This window comes from Grampus griseus (assembly GCF_964374135.1).
Source record: "Grampus griseus genome assembly, chromosome: 7".
NCBI lineage: Eukaryota > Metazoa > Chordata > Mammalia > Artiodactyla > Delphinidae > Grampus > Grampus griseus.
In genome coordinates, this window is record NC_139001.1 from 60,393,670 (window position 1) to 60,416,525 (window position 22,856).

Sequence of the window (22,856 nt, forward strand, 5' to 3'; positions counted from 1 at the left end):
AATTGTGGTAGGCGGGCTCCTTAGTTGCGGCTCGCTGGCTCCTTAGTTGCGGCACATGGGCTACTTCGTTGCAGCAGGCAGGCTCCTTAGTTGTGGCTCCCAGGCTCCTTAGCTGCGGCACGCGGCTCTGTAGTTGTGGCGTGCAAACTCTTAGTTGCTGCATGCATGTGGGATCTAGTTCCCTGACCAGGGATCGGACCCAGGCCCCCTGCATTGGGAGCTCAGAGTCTTATCCACTGAGCCACCAGGGAAGTCTGAAGTTTTTGGCTTTTATGAATAAAGTGGTTGTGAACATTCTTGACCAAGTCTTTTTATCCACACATATTTTCATTTCTCTTGGGTAAACACTGAAAGGTAGAACTGCTGATTCATAGTGTAGGTATATGTTTAGTTTTATAAAAACCCGCTCAATCTTTTCCCAAAGTGGTTATATTATTTACACTTCCACCACAGTGCACAAGAGCTCTGGTTGCTCCACATCCTTGCCAGAATCTGATGTTTTCAGTCTTTTTAATTTTAGCCATTCTAGCAGGTATGTAGTACTATCTTTTTGCTGTAACTTAATTTGCATTTCCCTGATGACTAATGATGTTGTGCAGTTTTTCATGTGCATATTAGCAATTTGTATATCTTCTTTTGTGAAGTGTTTGCGTCTTTTGCCCATTTTTAAACTAGGCTGTTCATTTACCATTGAGTTTTAGGAGTTCTTTATATCCTGGATATCAGTCCTTTGTTTTATATATGTTTGCTAGTTTTTCTCCTGGATGTGGCTTGCCTATTTCTTTTCTTTTTCTTTTTTTTGTTTTTGTCCTATTAATTTTCTTAATGTTGTCTTTTGATAAGTAGAAATTTTGAGTTTAGTGAAATCTAATTTATCAATTTCTTAATTTATGGTTATTGACTTTTATGTTCTCACTAAAACACCTTTATCTAACTCTGAGTCATGAAGATATTCTTTAATGTTTTCTACTAAAAGCTTTATGATTTTAGCTTTTGCATTTAGGTCTATGATTCATCTCAAATTTATTTTAGTATATGTTTTGAGGTAGAGGTTGATATGGATATCTAGCTAGTCGTGTCATTTGTTGAAAAGACTCCTTGCCCCATTAGATTGCATTGGCACCTTTGTTAGAAATCAAATGACTTTATAATTCTGGAACTATTTCTGAGCTCTCTATTCTGTTCCATTGATCTATTTATCTATCCTTTTGCCAGCCAGTACAATACAATATTGATTTCTTTAGCTTTATACTAAATCTTGAAGCCAGGTAGTGTAAGTCCTCCAACTTTGTTCTTTTTCAAGTTTGCTTTGGATATTCTGGGGTCTTTGTTTTTCTCCCAGCACAATTTTTTAAAAAATTTGTCTATTTTTGGAGGCGTTAGGTCCCCGCTGCTGCACGCGGGCCCTGCCCTGCCACTGCGAGCTGGGGGCCCACCCCCTGCCACGGCGAGCAGGCCCCTCACCGCGGCGGCTCCTCCCGTCGCGGAGCACAGGCTCCCGGCGCGGGGATTGTGGCCCACGGGCACAGCAGCCGCGGCTCGCGGGCTCCAGAGTGCAGGCTCCACGGAATGTGGGATCCTCCCGGACCAGGGCCCGAACCCTCGTCCCCTACATTGGCAGGTGGACTTCCAACCACTGCGCCACCAGGGAAGCCCACAATTTTTAAAGTGGAAATTTTTTCTTTACTTTGGATCAGACCCAAAGCATCCTTCCTTACTGACCTCTGAGTGGAAGGGAGGCCAAAACCAGATCCAAGTAAATCCCCAGAGGAGGGGAGGGGTGAGCGGCTGAAGGACTGGGCAGGATGTTTGCTCTTCCAGTTATATACTTTTGATTGGAATGGGAATATGTGACAAACCACAGAGTTTTTACCCAATTATTACCTAAAGCTGCCTTGGCCTTTGGCATATACAAAGGTTTTGGTATCATTCTTTCAGCTTTATTCATTGAAAAAATGAATAGTAGCTGTTGCCGCAATAAAATATTCTCCATACTTTGGGAATCATGCTATTTATTTTTCTTATATTTCCTATAGCTGCAACAGCAAGTTTAGTACCAACACAAGGCACTTAATAAATGTTTGTTAACTAAAATTTGGGTCATTCCAAATCATAACATTAGAGTGTTAAAAGAAGCATTAAAGCTCACCTAGTTCAATCCTCCATCTGATCATAAGGTTTCCCACTAAATACCAGCTTGTACATGACTAATACAGTAATAGGGCACTCACAGCCTTCAACATCTAGAGCAGCTCATTCCATGAATTCCTTACAAAATCTATTGAAAAGAAAACTGGCTGTTACTGCCTCCACAAGGGAATAAAGAAGACTGTGGTCCCAAACTAAGATCACTGTTATCTGCATTGCATAATTTATAGGACTTAGAGTCAGACTGTGAGGAAGAGCAGTTTAGGAAGATGCAATTGCAAGAGTACAGCTATTTCATCTGATTTCTGATATGCTACTCTTCCCTCTCCACCAAAAATGAGAATTTATTTCAATTAGCGCCAATGTTCCTACAGGGAGTATAATACTTATACAGTATAGAGAAGTCCTAAAATGTGTCATTTATCTAGTATCTAACTATAAGTGGCTTGGGTTGAAATAATAATTTCTGATTTATTGATTTCCAGGTCAGCCTACCAACTGAAACATAATTTGCTCAGACTTGGACACAACTCTTCATACTTCTGCCCAGTCTACCCCTGCCGTTTCCCCATATAGACTCTTAGCAAGGAAAACATTAAAAGCACAACTTATAAAGTTTGTAGGTTTTGTAATATTTCAATAAAATATAAAGAACCATTTTATACTTCTAGATGTAGGCTCAAACCAATCTACACTTAAAATTTCCAGATGTTCAAATATCTTTGTGTGTATGTGCCATTTATTTCATTATGCTATTTATTTCAAATATGTTAAGTGAGCATCTTGATGTGGGGATGGCATAAATGCCAACTTATTCCTCATCATAGTGATGGTGTATGTACCCTTAATCTAGGAGGAGCCCCACTCCTGGTTTAATTAGTCAGTGATATCCTAATGCTCTACTACATGTTTGTACACCACCTTGATTTAGTTCTTGCAAGATGGCATCCGTCGTAGCTGTGTGGGATATGGAAATGGGAACAAAAATGTATCCATGTCAGTAAAATAATCAAAGGGAGCTAGAATATAAACAGAAAGAACATGTTATTAAAGATAGAAGGAGGGCCAGGAGTTGTGGCAGAACAAGCTCATTGGAAATTGCCTCTTGTTTTAATAACTACATTTTAGTTTATTAGGGCGCTAGGCATTAGGATAATTCCAACTTTCACCCACAAAGTTAATGCAGTGTCAGCTGCCTGGGAGTTGGAGACATATTTCTGTGGATTTGTCTAGTAAGCCCATACTTCGTTTTTGCATCTGGGGGTAATATATTATTTTCATGGGCAAGGACTTCACAAGCAGATTTAAATTTCCAGCTCAGTCAAGCTTCATATTAAATATTTTATGAAACCAACTCTAAAAAGTGACTATTAATGACAGTACCTTTGCAGCTGGTCTCTTAGCCCTTAACTTCCAATTTCACTTTCTGAAATGTCATTCTTTTTAGACTCAGTTATCAAGTTTTCAACTTATAGTTGTGCCAAGGTGTTAAAATTATTTCTTGTTTACAAATATCATTTGCAGTCTAAAGAAAGTTATAAATTTCTATACTGGCATTCTATTTTTAAAAATTATAAAAAGTTTTGAATTGTTTCTACTTCCTTTTCCCAAATATTTTGTGAATCTTATTTGACAGGTTTGTCTTTTGTTATTCCATTAACTAATAAGTTTTCCCTCAACCCTGATCATCTACAATTCAGGAAAAAGTAAGTTGTGGTTTGTTTTAACAGCTAACAATACTATTAGCCAATCATCATAACAGAAGGACAGATTTCAAAGTTTTTCAGGGCAGAAGCTCTAACTCATAGGCTTTTGTATTCATTTCCATACTTAGTTCATCCCACAGTACACACTTTTAACACCTTTGTTCAATTTATTGTTTGTTATATTTGGATAGATGAAAAACCTAGCAAAATTCACCTTTTTTTTCTTTTGTCTGTGCTGGGTCTTTGTAGCGGTGCGTGGCACATGGGCTACTCTATTTCTGTTGCACAGGCTTCTCTAGTCGTGGCACGTGGGCTCAGTAGTTGCGGCGCACAGGCTTAGTTGCCCTGCAGCATGTGGGATCTTAGTTCCCTGACCAGGGATTGAACCCGCATCTGCTGTGTTGGAAGGCGGATTCTTAATCACTGGACCACCAGGGAAGTCCCAAAATTCACCTTTATTTAGGGTAGCTGAGCTCTCCTAACTTCTCTTTATTTAGGGTAGCTGGCAGCCTTAGTTTTAAATTATTTTATCATCTCCATTGCAACTAGATTGGCATCAGTGAAACTCTAGAGCTTGCTCAAAGATCAGCTATTTTTTATTCAAGAAAATTATTATTGTGGCCTGGTGCCTGCCTATACCTATGAATTATTGTGGTGGGTTCTGTCTAAATGTAGTGTTGTCTTCCTCTCTACAAGTGGCCAGTCTGTCCCTAAATTTCACTCCAACGGTATGGATTTGGTCAACAACAATGTGTTCCAATAGAAAATAATCCCTTCATTTTAAATAAATGTCTTTCTTTCCCTTAAGTACTTATATTCAAACTAAGGGACTTTGGGCTACAAACAGACATCCTTCCCTTGAAAAGTAGCATAAAATAAACAACTTGAGATTCCTACTTAGAGAAACTTCATAAAATAAGAGAGCAGAGTATCAGGGACATAAGGTGCTGGTAAAACAAAATATGAATTTGTAAATCCTTATGTCCAATTACATTGTTAAAAGAACTTTGAACGGACTAAAGAAAGAGATGTGATGGTGGCAGACAGTTAAAGCAACTGCAGTAGAAAAGCTCACTTTAGGAGTACTAGTAATATATCATTCCTTATCAACAATTTCCATTTGCCAGTCCACTTGCCTCATTTCTACAATATTAACTTGGATACTTAACACAAATATTATGATTAGTGAGACTGGAGAAAAGGGAAGCCTCCTGTGAGATTCAACACTGGAAATGGAAAAGAGGGTGGAGAGGGATTATAGCGCTAAATGAGATAAGCTAAACCTTGGAGTTGTTAGACTTTTTTTTTAAACAGGAAGCTTGCTTGGTTTAAAAACAATCAACCAACAAAAAAAAATACACTTAGGTTTGGGGTTGTGGGGAAGCACTGACCATCTGTAAACTCCTGGACAGTAAGGGCTATATGTTATTAATCTTTGTATTCTTTATAAGCAGGACGGTATCTGGCATATAACAGATGCCCAGCAAACATTTGTTGAATGACTCAATATTTGGCTCAATATAGTCATAATGGCAAAACTCAGTTTGAGAGACATTATTTTGGTTCAAAGTAGAGCTACCCTTTCTTAGACAGGGCTGGAAATGTTTATGTAGAGGCAAGTTGAGCCAGGATTCAGTGCCAGCCCTGTCAAATGGATTTTTTTCCCCCTTGGCATTTGTGCCCCACCTCATGCACAAAGGATTTGGGTGATTAGGAATGTGGAGTCTACTAATAAAGCTTTATAACAGTACACGAAGCACAAGTATATTAAGCGTATTCATCGCATGCCAATTTAAGGACCTATTTCTCAAGTTATGTTTACTTAGGCTTTCCCCAGAGTGAGTGGTTCCCAATCTGTTTTATTGTCAGTATTTCCCTTTAGTTGTCATCAATTCATTTGCTGTTATTCTTTCAAACGGAACATGTTCTTTGATCCTTCGAAATCTTGCTCAATCTAGGCCCCAAGTGTTGCTCTAAGTCTCAGGAGAAAACGACTTTGGCTGAAGTCGGCTCCCAAAGCCACACCCACTAAGAGGCCTTAAGAGACCTGGGGCTTTCCTGGCGGCTGCTCAGCTGCCGGCAATCAAGCGGCACGCCGGAATCCCACGGCTTGGTCCTCCAGTCTCCCCGGCGGGAGGCACGTCCCCCTCCGCCCCGCGGGCCAGCTCTTTCTGGCTGGGACGCCGAGCCCCCTGCCGGCCCCGCCCGCCCCGGGCTCATTTGCATAGAGGCGCGCGCGACGCCGGCGAGCGAGCGGGAGGGAGGGCGGGCGCGGCCGGGAAGGCGGCGCGCGCGTGCCCTGACAGCTCGGCCCTGCTCGCTCACTCGCTCGTCCCCGGCTTCTGAGCACAGCATGGCGGTCAAGGTGACTCTAACTCTCTGCTGCTGTCTTTATTTCATAAGAGACATTCCGGGGACCGTGCCTGCAGTCCCTCACCTCTTCCTATTTACTTCTTTGCCTGATTGTTAGATAGCGTGTCCTGGGGCTCCAGGGAGAGCCGTGCGGGGCTTGGACTGGAGGGAGAGGATGCCCAGCCGGGGGAGGGGAAGGAGGAGGGATTTTGAGTTGGAGGGGCTTGTAAGGACCACAGGTCGGTGAAGGAAGCGTAGTATCCTGCCCTGGGTACATGGAATTGTGAGCCAGGGGTTGGAGGGCATCAGAAAGGGAGTGGGAGGAAGTGGCATATATAGCCGGGGATGCCTAAGGCATCTGTGTACCGCGGTGGGGGAGGGGGTGAGTAATTGAGTATTTTGGGGCCTCTGGAGCAGGGGGCAGTGGTTGGCATTTGAGCTGCAGGTGGCAGGATGGCTAAAGTATTTAGAAACGTTGCAGCGGTTTTCATGATTTTAGGTTGGGTGGAGAAAGAGAGGGGCGTGGAGATAATTATATTCTGGATTGCTTTCCACGGGAAGAAAGGCCAGTAGGCCATGCGATTAATTTGGGAGTTTCAACTTTCCTGTTGTCTCTACTAGCCTTAATGGCCTCTTGATTTGAAGGTGGGTGGTTGCCAAATGTGTTGCTGGTGGATGTGGAATAGGTAGGGGATTGATCCTCATGGCCTTCCCTTTCCAGTCCAGGGGAAATCTATGTGGTAGATTTGCTATATTTTAGGCTCTTCACACCTGTCTTTCCACCCTGTGGTCACAGAGCTCCAATTTGACAGTTGTTATCAGTATTAGTGCTTTTGGTTTGTTTTAAGCTAAATGCCCTTATAAAAGATAAGAGCATTGATTGCTGGCATTTGTGAACTGTAATCTCAAGAGATTGCCTGGTCTCTAGTGAAGCATTAACTGGCTTTTTTTTCTTACAGGTGCAGACAACCAAGCGAGGTGATCCTCAGGAGTTAAGAAACATATTCCTACAGGTAAATTGGCTTACGGGCTGTGCTTTTTCTTGGTGGGGGAGATATAAGTCTAGTACTTTTTAGGCCTTAACTTTCAGGAATGTTCTATTTTCATGTATTCTTAAGAACTTGACAATAGATAATATAGATTATAAGTCTCTTATTACGTTTTTATAAAAAGATTTCCCTCACATTTTTTAACATGACTTAAGACATGTAAAAAAAACACTAAAAAGGATTTCCATCTTCTCTTAACCATTGTGACCAAAATAAAATTTCAAAATGTATTGACACTCTTGTGCAATTGATAGGTATGATGATTAAAATTCTTTTTTCCTTGAAAGCTGTGTGCTTATAAAGTTTTCCTACTTCTAAGCAACTGTGTAATTTGTTACAGAGGTAAGAATATTATAACTGTTCTTAATTTGTGTGTTTTCGCCCTCTGTTTATTTATATTATGTCCATGGGCATTGGGGGTTGTGTTACAAAATGTTACTGTTTGGGATTCTTGCAAGGATCCACCTTCACTTCTGCTAAGTTTTTAGGATCAGTGACTTGCTGTAGACGCCTAAAGAATTGGCTTAGTTTTTTTGTTTTGCTTTCTTTTCTTAAATTTCAAAAGTTCTGCGTGCAGGAAATTGTACCTAAGTACATATAAAGGGAGACAAGCTAAGGTGTTCTACCAAATGTTGTATTTTTCTCTGAAATCTTTTAAGAACTTTCTATTCTGGACATGGTTCTCATATAGAAACTTTGACCTTGGGCAGGTCCCTGCTGGGTATTAGTTTCCTCTGTAAAATGAGAGGTGATCTCCAAGGTTCTTTCCAACTGCAAAAGTCTATGATTCTATATTAGGAACAGACTCTAACATATACAGATCAGCCTGGAATAGATGACATTTTTATCTGAGACATGTGAGTTGCTTAAGCTATTGTTGGGGAGCACGCTTCACAGATGACCAATTAGTGAAAATGAGAATCTTAAATTTTATAAAATCTGTTGAAGGGAAGCATCATTTCCAGAACAAAAGTAATTGTGATAGAAATGCTCTATTTATGGTTCAAAACCTTTATTCCTCACAGTTGTTCTTGAAAATAACCAAAAATATGTCAGTGTTAACCACACCATGTACTCAATTGTTTTATGAGGAGTTCATGGATATAGTTCATTTTATTTTCTAAATTAAGTAGGCATGGAAGAAATCATTTGAAAATGCTGCAGGAGGTGATGAACAGAGCACTGACCCAGGTGTTAGGAACACTGGGTTCAGTTGCCAGCCCTGCCTCTATCTGGTTGTGGTACCTGTAAGCTAATTATCTGGCTTTCCTGGGCTTCATCTTCTCATGTGGGACTCAGTGGGCCATAAGGGAATGTGAACTGAAGTCCTTTCAGCTTTAAAAATCCTATGGAAAAAATCTGTGATTCTGTATGGATTTGGTTTTTGGGGAGAGGGGAGAATGCAAATACAGAGAGAGCTGGGACTGTGCCTAGCTTTTTGAAAACTTTTAAATCTTATCTTTTTACACATTATTTTGATGATGCCCTTATTTTTTATACTGAAACTTTGTGGAATTTATAATTGCATGTTCAGCACTAACTGTAAAGCACTGACCCAAGAGTTATTGGTAAGAGACAGAGGAGATAACTTACCGTCAAGTAGCTGAAGCAGCTTTAGTTGAATCAGTTTGAGGGCAGTTAGCAAGTAACATAGATTTTAAAATTTCTGTCTGAAATACTTCAAACTATAGTTACTTGAAGCTGTAGAACATTATTTAGAAAGTTTTGTTTTAGATACATATGGTTTATAAATATTTTAGAGGTAATAGGCAAAAATACATACTAACTATGCATTTCTTTATAACTTAATGTTGCTACATATATTTACTGAGGATTATTTGTGTGCCATGTATGCACTTGTATTTAGTTTAGTATATTGAATAATTACAGGGGAGGATTGAGCCAAGACTTGAATGGTAATGGACATATGACAAGCTCCTCTTTGAGACGGGTTCCATCTCCCACAGTTTTTGGTAGAGGGAGTCAAGAATAATGAAGGCAAATGCATAGCCTCTGGTATGACAGTCAAGTTGGTTTGTCCAGATAATTGTGGTCATGTGATAATAATGACAGTGGCTATAATTTACTGATCATTCTGTAGTATGCTGGGTATTGACCTAGTCCTTTAAGGGTATTATATTAATTTTCTTTAAAAAAATTCTTAATTGACATGTAGTTGATTTACAATATTTCAGGTAAGGGTATTTTATTAATTTTCATAACAACCTTAGGAGATAGCATTGTTGTCCCTGTTAAACAGATGAAGTTAATTGGCTTGGTTAATGTCACTTAACTCATAAGTGGTAGAGATTTGGATTCAAATCAAACTATAGAATCCATCTTCTTAACCCTTATTCTCTGCCACTTGTGGGATCTTGAAATGGGATGACTTTTGAAAGCTAGAGGTATGTAAGGGTCTAACAGCAGCTGTGTTTTTTAAGAAGTTAAAGAAGAAGCAATCCAGTTACTTAGGTGATGAAAAACAGTACCTTTACACTGTGACTCCCTAGAACGTTTGGCCAAGGAGTTTAGGTTTGCAACAGTAGGAAGGCACTGTGGGTTTCTGAGTGGGCAAACTGAAGTGGTGAATTCTGGCAGCTCTTTGTGTATGTTGGATAAAGTATGGAGAGGTTGGAAGTAGGTAGAGAGATCAGTTAAGAGGCTATTGAAATAATTCATGTTGGAGATAATGACCAGGAGTGGCTGATGGCTGAGGAAATGGAATGGAAGGACAATACCAGGGACTTTGGAAGGGATGAATCAATTGAATTTGGTATTAAATGTGAAAGTAAAGGAAGGAGTAGTGAATCTGGCATTTTTAGAATAGATGTTAATTTATAAGGCATCTATTTTGGGAATTTGGGGGGGGGCGCGGTTTGAAGTTTGGTTGCTAAATAAATGTGTCCCAGTAAGTAAAAATCAGATACAGGGGCTTCCCTGGTGGCGCAGTGGTTGAGAGTCCGCCTGCCGATGCAGGGGACACGGGTTCGTGCCCCGGTCCAGGAAGATCCCACATGCCGTGGAGCAGCTGGGCCTGTGAGCCATGGCCGCTGAGCCTGCGCGTCCGGAGCCTGTGCTCCACAACGGGAGAGGCCACAGCAGTGAGAGGCCCGCGTACCGCAAAAAAAAAAAAAAAAAAAAAGTCAGATACAAATTTGTACAGGTGGTAGATGAATCCTTAGGTTAGGGGAATTACTTATAAAATAAACAAGACAGGGAATAAGGGACTGATTTATAAGGGATATCCTCAATTGAAGTGGAAGGAGGAGGAGGGGAACTAGGGAGAATGATCCCATGGGAGTTTAGAGTTTCACAAAAAGGGTATAGTCAAAGACTAAAATCTAGATTATTCGGTTATTAGTATAATTTGGTTTTGGTAGGATTTGGGGGTCACTTGAGTTCAGGGTCATTTGAGCTACTTAAAGAGAAGATTTAATTTTGAATTTTAGAATGCAGTTGGAAGCTCTCTTTTGTAAAATTTAGATCTGTGGCATAAACTGTCTAAATTCACGAATAGTCGGTGTGGCTCAAAAAATCATTTGTTTTGTAAACAGCAAAATATTCCTGTTTGAAAGTGCTGTTGTATCTATGTTTAATGGAATGATGTGTGCAAGTTCATGAGAGTAAAGCATTATGGTTCTGAGTATAGAGAAATAGGTTTATTTTGTCTGTGTTGTTTCTCAAATTTTGATGAGTTATGTTTTCTATTAATTAAAAAAGAACAATAATATTCACTAGGATTCTGCTTTTTCCTGTCACCCAAGTTCATAAAATTGGAGCAAAATTATGAATTCTTATGTGTTAGACTGCTATAATTTTACAACCATCTGTCAAACTAATATTTTACTGTTGCTACCCTTACAACTGTCATTTCTTGATTTATGCCTTCTTTTACCTCTCTCACCCACACACTATCATTTAACCAAATTTGCTACATCAGAGGTATACAGTAGCAAAAGGAGACAATAGAAGCAATGAAGAGGGAGGTGAGGTGAGGACAACAGGAATGTCACAGGCTGTTTGTTATAAGCCTGACGAATTTCAAAATGAAGAGTTAATCTGGTTTGGTCTGTGCTTTGTGGCAAAGTAGGTTTAACAAAAAACTGTTTTAAGGGACTTACCTGGCTGTCCAATGGTTAGGACTTGGCACTTTCACTGCTGTGGCCCCTGGTTCAATCCCTGGTTGGGAACTAAGATCCTGCAAGCTGCACAGTGGGGCCGAAAAAACCAAACCAGAACAAAACAAAAAACTGTTTTAAGTGAATGATTTTTCAAGATCTCTGTCTTTTTTTTTTTTATAGATTTATTTATTTTATTTTATTTACTTTTGGCTGCGTTGGATCTTCGTTGCTGTGCATGGGCTTTCTCTAGTTGTGGCAAGCAGGGGCTACTCTTCGTTTTGTTGCGCGGGCTTCTCATCGCGGTGGCTTCTCGTTGCGGAGCACGGGCTCTAGGTGCGTGGTCTCAGTAGTTGTGGCACGTGGGCTCAGTGGTTGTGGCTTGTGGGCTCTAGAGCGCAGGCTCAGTAGTTGTGGCACACAGGCATGCTCCGCAGCACATGGGATCTTTCCGGACCAGGGCTCGAACCCGTGTCCCCTGCATTGGTAGGTGGATTCTTAACTACTGCACCACCAGGGAAGCCCTCTGTCTTTTTTTTAGTTGATAGATTTTCTGTTGTTCATTTACCAATGTATTCTGTGATAAAAGCAATACATGTTGAGACTGTACCGTTATATATGCTAGACCAAAAATGTATGGCAATGTAGAAACCAAATATTATTTTGATCCTGTTCTTTTTTTCATTATCACCAATGTAGCAATGAAGATCATATCCCATATAAAATTATGAAAATGCATTTTTTCTATCTTGTTTATTTTACATTAGAAAGTAGGTATAGAAGATGCTGCTGCTAATGTAAAGCAAAGAGTGATTCTTCCTTAGGATTTTTATGATAACATATAAATTTTTGATTGAAAGAAATGTGCTTTATTTGTTTACATATTACGTATTTATTTACTTTTGGCAGTAACCTGTGGCTGAGAAGGGAATTAAGCAGGGCTTTTAGCAAGAGACTTTTCTATTTTGTTGAAATATGAGTTAGGACTATGTTTTCCAAAGTGTAGAATGTGTACCACAATATTACAGTTCTAATAAGATTATCAAGTATTGAAAGATGATAACACCTACTGAGGCCAAATGTGGAGAAGAAAGGTGCTCTCATACTGCATTTGTGGAAACAAAGACTCTTTGCAAAGCAGTTGGCAATGGTTTAAAATAAAAAGATACCACTTAAACAAGCAGTCCTACTTTGGGGATATTTATCCCAGAGAAATAAAAATACTCATAAGAATATATATGTACAAGGTTGTTAGTGGCAGCACTCAATTGTCCCTCAAAAAATAGAAAAAAAAGGGGGGGGACAAAATAAATGCTATCAAAGGGAAGCAGTAGAAAAATTATGAAATAACCATAACATGGAAAATTATGCAGACACGAGAAAGAATGAGTTAGGCTTATTCCAGCTGATTTAGAGGGATTTCCAGTGTACTATAAATGAGGAAAGAAAGATGTAAAAAAGTTTATGTAGAATGATTCTACTTTTCTAAACATTACTTCATATATGTTGTATGTATATTTAAACATATATATGTTTGATATAATTTAATGGGCATTAAGAAAGGTATGGAAGGATAGATAATGTTAACTTTGTTGGGGAAAGAATTCGGGGGAAATAAAAACAAAATTTCAATGTATATGTATTAAATTTTGAGCAAGTGAATAATTTAAAAAGTAAGAACTTAGTAATTCAGAACCTGAAGTTAAAAAAGGACTTTGCAGTGTAAATTGGGTTGTAGAACCCAGTAAGAGACACACAGAAGGAGATCTATAGTTTTCTTAGCCACACTGATTAACAGGTTTTCACCAGTTTTTCAGACTATATGAGTTGAAGATGATAACATTTATCTTTAGTTTATAAAGTATTTGCCGTAAACTATGTAGAGTTCTTATTAATAAAACAGTGTTAGGCATTAAGGGCATACTAGCAACATAGTGAAGACTTTATCCTTGAATCAGCTAGACAGATTAAAAAATAATTGAAAAGATGAAAAAATGTGTTATTAAATGCCATCTATGTTCTACTACCAATCAATACATTTTTAATTGTCTTCTGTGTGATAGGCGAGTCATATGTGTGGTTCTACCTTTGTAGATAAGATAGAGGAGTTTAGTGAAGGTAGGACCTCACATTTTAGGTAGGGGTGAGACAGACAATAACAAAGCCCACACACTGAGAAACAAATAAACAAGCCAAAACCAACTACAGATTGTGACAAGTCCAATAAATGGAATGATGGAAAAGGTGATTGTTTTTCAAGATGGTGGCTAGTGAAGGCCCCTGAGGAAGTGATATTAGGGCTGAGAACTGAAAGGTAGGTATAGAGAGTTCCGCAAGTGCAAGGGCCTAGATGGTGATAGGGTTTGGTATGTTCAACAAACAAAAATGAGGCCAGTGTGCCTGAAGCATCAGTGAGTGAGGGGGTGCATGGCCAGTAAGAGATGAGGCTGAAGGAGCCACACCAAGCAGGGCCTTGTTTGTAGGCCATGAAGAAGAGTTTGGATTCTTCTTATAAAGAGTGTCATGGAAACCGCTGAAGGTCCTTCACCTTGGAAGTGGAATGATTCAATTTATATTTTAAATACATTGTATTTAGATAGATCATATTGAAATGTAAGCTTTCTCATACATTTCTGTACCTTCTCGTGGATGACTGCCTTGAGTAGACTGTGATTCTTTCAGTTTAATTTCCTCCTGTCCACAGCACTCTTAGAATATCTTGAGCTGGGCCTTGGTTGACTCCTTTTCATCCAGGAGGCCACAGAGTGTAGCTGGAACCTACATGGGCTTTGTAATCTAACCAGAACTTGACTCCTTATTTGATCCCTTTTTGCTATATGACCTTAGGTGTTTACATTACTTTTGGAGTCTGTTTCCTCATCTGTCTAAGAAAGAGTAACCATATCTAGCATGTAGGGATGTTATGAAGATAAATAAGGTAATGTGTAAATAGTGCCTGACACATGGAGAATCTAGTAAAGCATAGTTCTTTGTCCCCTTCCTTTTCTTCTGAGGTGAGGACTTTCTTTCCTGAAAAGGATCTCAGTCCCTTGTGTTCCCCAGGTAACTGTGCTGGACCTATAAAGTGACTAAGATGCTAGTAAGTGTTTATGATTATGTACATTTAATCAGTTAATTACTCACATTCTTTTTTTTTTTTTTTTTTTTTTGGATGTGTTGGGTCTTCGTTGTGGTGCGCAGGCTTTTCATTGCGGTGGCTTTTTTTTTGTTGCGGAGCACGTGCTCTAGGTGCGCCGGCTTCAGTAGTTGTAGCGCACAGGCTTAGTTCCTCCACGGCCTGTGGGATTCCCGGACCAGGGCTCGAACCCATGTCCCCTGCATTGGCAGGCGGATTCTTAACCACTGCACTGCCAGGGAAGTCCTACTCACATTCTTGAGATATAAGTCTGAAGATCTTCACAAATCCCCACATTCAGAAATACCACCGTAAGAGGTAATTTCTCACAAATCTGTAGGTTCTGAGAAGGGGTAGAGCCATGGTCTTAAGACTGGGAGACTGTGGAAGATATATGTAGAGTTTTCTTTTGAACCTTCAGTTGTTCTTTCTGAATCAGAGAAGGAAAAATAGTCCAACCAAGAAATACCAAGACACAGATGTGAAAGAGAGACTTGTAATTCATTCTTTATGTGTGTAATTTTTAAAAAATCATCATCTCCCTGTTCTGTCCAGCTCTCTTTTACTTAGTGCTGCTGAAATTTCTGAAACATCGTTCACTGAAACCAGTGCCATGGCCAGTATTGGGCTTCTAGGACTGTGCTATTGTTTGCTTACTATTATGTCTTAGGCAATGTTTTAAGTGTTTTATACAAATCATATGTAATCCTCAGAACAACTCTATAAGGTAGGTGCCGTTAATATTCCCATTTTATAGATGAGAAAACTGAGCCCCAGAACAGTTAAGCAACCTCTTCAAGGTTGTATGGTAAATGGAAGAGACTTGCTTTATGTATGTTAATACAACATGCCTTTTTTACTTAATATTGTAGGGCAATACAGGTATGGTAGTAAGTGTAGAATCATCTCGTTTTTTTGTAACCTTTTAAAAAGCCTTTTTTATTATGGAAAATTTAAAACATATATGAATTTAAAGAAGGTAGCATAATGAATTGCTATGTACCCATCACTGATCTTCACCAACTATCATAGCTAATTTTGCTTCATCTATATTGCAGCTGCACTGGATTATTCTGAAGCAATTTCCAGACATCCTATCACTGCATGCATAAATACTTTAGTGTCTGTCTCTAAAAGATGATGACTCTGAAAAGCCAACCAAACCACAATACGTTGTCACACCTAAAATTTTTCCTTAACCACATGGATTTCCATTCACGTTGAAATTTCCATGCTTGTTTCATTTTTTTTTTTAAGATAACTTTTTTTTTTTTAATTTTTATTTTTGGCTGCATTGGGTCTTCGTTGCTGCCACGTGGGGTTTCTCTAGTTGTGGCGAGCGGAGGCTGCTCTTCGTTGCAGTGCGCGGGCTTCTCATTGCGGTGGCTTCTCTTCTTGCAGAGCACAGGCTCTAGGTGAGCGGGCTTCAGTAGTTGTGGCACACAGGCTTCAGTAGTTGTGACTCTCAGGCTCTAGAGCACAAGCTCAGTAGTTGTGGCACACGGGCTTAGTTGCTCCACAGCATGTGGGATCTTCCCGGACCAGGGCTCGAACCCGTGTCCCCTGCATTGGCAGGTGGATTCTTAACCACTGCGCCGCCAGGGAAGTCCCTTGTTTGATTTTTTTAAAGTTGCTTTTTTAAAATCAGGACCCAAGCCAGGTTCCTACATTGCATTTTGTTGATCTGTCTTTGCTCCCTACCAGGATAAAGGGCCTTCTTTCTCCATGGCAGAAATCTTGCTATTTAATCAAGGCTTACCAACAGTAAAGCATTCTGTACTCCTAGGAGCTGCACCTTGATTGTCAAACGTGATTTGCCCCGGCTTATAAGTGTGTACGCTCCTTGTATGTTCCCATGGTTACTTAGACCAAGAGATTGAAGTATTTATTTTAAAAACAATGCAAATTAATTATTCAACTTAATCTGCCCTGAGAAGCATTCTAGTTCCAGTTATTGACTTGTCTGGGGTCATTATTTTATTTACAAGGTTTTTGGCCATTTTTAGGGGTTGTTTTGATAGACTTAGTTTATTATGGTAGCTTTAGTTGATTTCAGTGATTAACGAGAGTCTTACACCTCCTCATTCTATTAGAAATTGCATTGTTTAGTAGCTGACAGTAGGACTTGCTGTAATGGACAGCTCTTTTTAAAGCAAAAAGAGAATAGTATTTCATGAAGCAATCAGAGTGAGAAAGGAAGACTTCTGGAGAATTTTCTTTGCAAAATTAAATAGAAGGTTTTGTTTCTAGTATACGTGAAATATGCAACTGAAAGTGCTAATTAGATGTATAAAACTGCCTTTTCCTAATGCATTTGTAGATTTTAGTAAATATCAGAAAAATTTTGTGTCACTAATTAAAATCTCTGTTTAAAAAAATTAATGTGGCTCAATAGAGTTGTTAAAATTTATGTGACCATATGTGTTAAAAATTATTTTTTCTCATTAAAATATTATTTATGATAGATGAATTCCACATTGTACTATTGTAACAGGGTTTGTGTTGTTGGATCTGTTGCGGTCTTTGCTTGTTGCATAGAGTGCTTGTGTAGTGAAAGGGCATGCATTCCTGACTAAATTTGGCTTCCATTAGGAGTAAGAGCAGTAATGATAGTGAAGGACAGCAAGAGGATTAGCTTCATATGCTCAGCTCTTGCCTTGGTACCTGTCTTTCTCCTCCACTGTTCACGTAATTCATTTTTCTATATGGGAAATGCTCTACGTGATATTTGTAGTTACTGAACTTTGTGACGTTGTCATTTGAGAATTACTGAAATTGCAAGGATGTTAAGATCTGAAAATGTCAGTGTATCTTAATTGGAGCAAAGTCATGGAGGAACAGTGTGTTTTGACTCATATTACAGCCACATGTTGGCTGAGCAGAGATGAAGCTGCCTAGACCAGTCAGGACTGATTTTCTGGTAAACCCAAGAATAGTGGAAGTCAACCCCAAAGAAACCTTGGTTTGGATAAAGGTGAGGAGTTAGAAGAGTAACTCCTCCATGTTCGAGCAGAAGCTGAAAAATTCAATACGCAAGAGGGAAACTGGGATCCTCTGCTTTTCTGTGTCTTCTAAGCATTTTAGAATAAGTACGTCAATATGCATTAGCTTTACAATTTCCAAGTACTTTGGTGTTCAAGATCTCATTTTCTCCCTTACAAAAATATCTATCTTTCTGTAACTTCTTGTTAAAGAGACTCTGAGAAGCTATGTGTTTGCTCAAGAAATCTCTATTAGTTAACGACCCAGGCTTAGTCCCTGTTTTCTGACCTTAGTTTCAGTGTCCATCATGCCATCCTCTCTGAGCAGCTTGAGGGCTGGAACTAAGTTTTTTTGATCTCTACATCCCTAGCACCAGGCCTAATGCCCAGCACAAAGTTGGTGCTTGATAAATGTTTTAAAAGTGAAAACAAAGTAACCTGAAAGATTTGATTTAAGCAGATTTTCGGCTTAATAAGTAGTGCTTCTAGATATATTACCTTGTTTTGGTATTACTGAAAAAAGAAAATTCTTTATCTTGACACACTGTATAATTTCTTTAAAAGTAACCAACTTTCTAGTCACAGCCTGTCAGAATTTTCCTTTATAATCTCTGGAAAATCTTTTAGAAATATCGAACATCAAATAAAATCTGTTTTTGAACTTAAACCATTTAAACAGGTAATTTAATATCATTTAGACTATCTGGGTTTACTCATTCATGTCATTGAATTTTAAGTTAACATTTTTTTTCCTTACTCAATGGAAATTTAGGGTTGTGTATAGACTCTACGTAAAGTCTACTTTATAGTTGACCTGTGATGTAGGTTGCATACATTCTAAAGGTTACTTAAGGTTAAATTTGGTAAATTGCAAAGGAGTTACTGTTATCCAATTTACTACAGTCAAGTGAGGTCTTGATGTGTTGATCTGTAGGCTTGATAGGCAAAACATTTCTAGATAACATGATCTTATCACTTGGTGCTAGAGGTAGTTCAGTGCAAGTACAACATAAATCTGTATATGAAACCCTACTGTCTTTTATCAGCAATAATTTTGAATAAATGTATAAAGATTCTAATTTTTCATTAAGATCCATTTTCTTTCTCAAGCTTCAGAATGTCAAGGCTTTTTCAAACACATATGAACTATACTCAAAGTAAATTCAAATATTTCTGGAAATGTCAAAGCTATGTGCACTTTTACATTAAAATACTTGCGTTAGGTTAGGAAAAAGTTTAATCGAGAGAACAGACTACCTATTTTTATTCAGATACTGTCAGCTACTTCTTGTCTGTGTCTTTCATGTGTCCTTGACTTCTTGCCCAAGAGGGATTTATGACTGCTTAAGAAACATATTTGAAATGGCAAATGATTAACTCTAAAGTTATTTGGAGTATGGATATAATATTTGGTTAATTTCATTTAAAGTCATTTTAGTTCAGTCTTTGAAATGATAGGAACAAAATACGAATGATATCGTGGGACTTCCCTGGTGGCACAGTGGTTAAGAATCCGCCTGCCAATGAAGGGGACATGGGTTCAATCCCTGGTCTGGGAGGATCCCACATGCCACGGAGCAACTAAGCCAGTGAGCCACAACTGCTGAGCCCACGCACCACAACTACTGAAGCCTGTGCACCTAGAGCCCGTGCTCTGCAACAAGAGAAGCTACCTCAGTGAGAAGCCCATGCACCGCAACTAGAGAAAGCCTGCCTGCAGCAATGAAGACCCAACACAGCCAAAAATAAATAAATTAATTAATTTTATAAAAACTTAAAAAAAAAAAGAAATGATATTGTGAAACTACTAAATTACTTTAATATATTAAAATTTTAGCATAAGTGTTAGTCTAGGAGATCCAAAACTTTTTTTAAATTGCTTTTTATCGTTTTTAGTGTAAACATGCAAGTCATTTTGGTTAGCAGAAAGAGAAGGTCTCAATAAGGCCACTTAACCTTTTCCTATTTCTAGCTGTATGTGTTACTTTAGGCCATGTTTCTTTTTTTTTTTTTTTGGTCTGTTTAAACATTATTATCCAGTCAATTAAAATAAGTGTTGAAAGCAATGAAGTTATTTAAAATAAACAGGTCAGTCTTCTTTTAAAAAATACTTTTCGGTTTAAACGTATCACCTGTTTTTGAGGTACCTGCTTTTCTTTGTTAACATAATACCTAAAATGTTTTAGTCTCTTGACTGACTGTGAGTAGATTTCTAGTTTCAGTTCTAAATTCCCTCTTCTGTTTTGTCTGTTCAGGCAGCAGGCTCACTGACATTGCCAAGTAATTGTCTCTAATTTAATGAGTTAATTAGTTAACTGTCTCCTGCAGAAGTCAAGTACTGACTCCTTGTAGGTGAGAAGACTTGTGTTTTTTTCCTCTGAGCTATGCACTTTATCTTTCAGTTAAAATCAAGTTAAAATAGACTAGGAGAGTTGGGGAAAACACTAGCAAAATACCTCAGGGTAAGTGATTCTCTGGCATCATTTATAACCTAAGATACTGGCAAAGCCTGTTCCAAGTACATGTCAACAAAAGCATTTGTTTTCCTTGTTGGCCACTGTGTCCTTGGTGATTTGTGCTAAGGCTGCTCTATTTCCTGATAGTTTTAAAGTCAAGAATGTTGTGAAATCCTGGTGATTCAGTAAGTGCAGTATACATTCTGTGTGTGTGTGTGTGTGTGTGTGTGTGTGTGTTCTGTGTATATAGTGGTGATAGTCCTGGCAATCAAATTTAGGTATTAGTATTAGATATTAGACACCTCCGTGACAAAAGAAATGAACAATTAGTTGCTGTATTTTGTAAATACTCTGAAATGTTTTCATATTGTTTCTTTTGAAAATTGACATCTGCTAATTAAAGAAAGCAACACTCAAATTGTGAAGTGAGAGAACAAAGATCACCATAACCCATCTCTTGTATTTTCTTATTTTATATTTAGTTCTTAATTCTTTTAAATTTCTCATAAAAGTTGGCCCAGGATTCTTTGTCAGAGAATATGAGCATTTCTATGGTTCTTTATATATGACATGTATGTATATTTGTGTGTATGTACATATATGTTGCTAAATCACTTTTTAAAAATTTATTTATTTATTTATTTATGGCTGTGTTGGGTCTTTGCTGCTGCACACAGGCTTTCTCTAGCTGCGGTGAGCAGGGACTACTCTTGGTTGCGGTGCGCGGGCTTCTCATTGTCGTGGCTTCTCTTGTTGTGGAGCATGGGCTCTAGGCGCACAGGCTTCAGTAGTTGTGGCACATGGGCTCAGTAGTTGTGGCTCGCAGGCTCTAGAGCGCAAGCTTAGTAGTTGTGGCACACGGGCTTAGTTGCTCCGCAGCATGTGGGATCTTCCTGAGCCAGGGCTCGAACCCATGTCCCCCTGCATTGGCAGGCGGATTCTTAACCACTGTGCCACCAGGGAAGCCCTAAATCACTTTTTAAAAGGCCTGAATTTGAAAAAGCAAGGTGTATAGAACAATGTAAACAGTATGTTATCATTTGTGTAAAAAAGAAATGGATAAGAATATTCATACGTACATATTTGTATGTATATATATTGGCATATATATATATATATCCTATATATAAAATTTACTTGTTTATGCACAGAACATCTCTGGAAGCATATGCAAGAAATTGATTGCCCTTGGAGTGAGGAATTGAGTGACTGGGGACAGAGGTGGGAGGAAGACTTTTCACTGTATATCGTTTTGAATTTTGAATGGTATGAATTGACAGCATTAAAATCATAAATAAAAGAAAAAGCTGCTAGCAGTGGGTGAAAGTCCCCATTGTTTTGCATTTTCACTTCCATTGCCTTGGTTCAGGCCTCAGTCTCTTTTACCTGGATCGTTGCAGTAGCCACTGCTTGGTCTCCCTGCCCCCAGTCAGTTTCTCTCTTCTCCAGTCTACCTTTTACTTTGCCTCCAGAGAGAGCACAGGTCAGATCATGTCTCTCTCCTGTCGTAAAATTTTCAGTGGCTTCCCATGGCCAGGATAAAGTACAGACTATTCAGTTTAGCATTCCAAGTCTTCCACTATCTGGTCTCAAACTGCCTTTCAGCTTCACTTTCTTCTACATATCTTTGTATACCCTCTCTTTGTTACCATTTCTTTCTCCAACTAACTCCTCCTCCCCCCAAAAAGAAATAAATATATGTTTTAAATTTCTGTATTTGTTTGCTTTTTTTTAAGCCTGAAATACTTCTCTCCATTTGCAGTTGAAATTAAGTTTTACTCTCAAGGCCTATTCTAAACATTATTTTCTTTTCCTTCCCATCAATCCCTTCCCACCTATCCGCAAAATGAATCATTCTTTTTGGTTCCCAGTGTATGTTTCTCATACCTTTGGCACTTATTCTAGTTAGTTGTTGACTTGTCAGTCTCTTAAAATTCTATTTTTATACTTCCTTGTATTGATCCCTCTTTCCAGTTGCAGTAGTCTCCCTGACATTGTGCCTTTCCCCACTCCTGCCTGTCCTTAACTCTGGTGGTTTTCGTATCTTGGTAAACATGTCAGGGTATACATGTCAATGTATAGCATAACAATGTTATGCTATACATTGAAGAACTTCAAGGAGGAGAAGAAGCAGTTGATTAGAATTAGTAGAATCCACTCACTATCACTATCAATGCCATTCAGTTTATTTTTTCTTTATCCTGTATTTGTATGTGTATTGTTTTAAAATTCAAAGATTATTTAGTTTTCATTTTATAGATGCGTGTTTTATCTAGAGGCTTGGGAGGAGAATGGCATCGTTGAAGGACTCACAGCGAGTTAGTGGTAGAGCCAGGATATAAACCCAGGACCCTTTCAGGAATGACTTTTATAGCATGTAGAGAGAACATGACTTTTTTGGGGGTGATATTAGTTAGGTGCTTTTGGTAGTACCAGCTAGTAAAAATGTGTCCACCTTTGGGCTGCTTCTTGTGCAGGCTGATAGAGCATTTGTTGTGATAGCCTCTACGGTATTTTTCAGAGTACAACCAAGGAAATATTTAAAACTTTAACTCTCTCCTTATTGAAAGAGCTAGTGGCTTGGTTTAGACAGATTCACAAATGAGGACATTTGAAATGCTTAACCAAAAAGCAGACCAACCGTCCTTTGCTCTTATCCTTCTCATCCTCATCTTGTTTCCTAGAAGCAAGCTCTTGTAACTTTTCTAGCTATTCATTTTGATATTTCCCTTCATATTTCTATACTGCTGTTTCTAGACACTATTGACTTTCTTTTATAGCAGATGAGGACTTAGCTTCTTTATACTACTTCCTCCCACATTCTTCTCCCTCCATTCTTATGAGCATATTTGTAATTGTTATTAATGTTTGGTATCTACATTATTATGACTAAGTTCTGTTTATTTTCAG

At 38.7% G+C, this 22,856-nt stretch overlaps 1 protein-coding gene across 1 annotated transcript in view; it reads left to right on the top strand.

The window, feature by feature from the left end:
* The first annotated feature begins 6,112 nt into the window (after positions 1-6,112).
* SLC25A12 (solute carrier family 25 member 12) overlaps positions 6,113-22,856 on the top strand; it is a 90,515-nt gene continuing 73,771 nt past the window's right edge. Inside the window, exons 1-2 of the mRNA XM_082658985.1 lie at positions 6,113-6,219; positions 7,166-7,219. Of these exons, the coding sequence (XP_082515111.1) occupies positions 6,208-6,219; positions 7,166-7,219 (66 nt within the window). The 5' untranslated portion in view covers positions 6,113-6,207. The remainder of the gene's footprint in view (positions 6,220-7,165; positions 7,220-22,856) is intronic.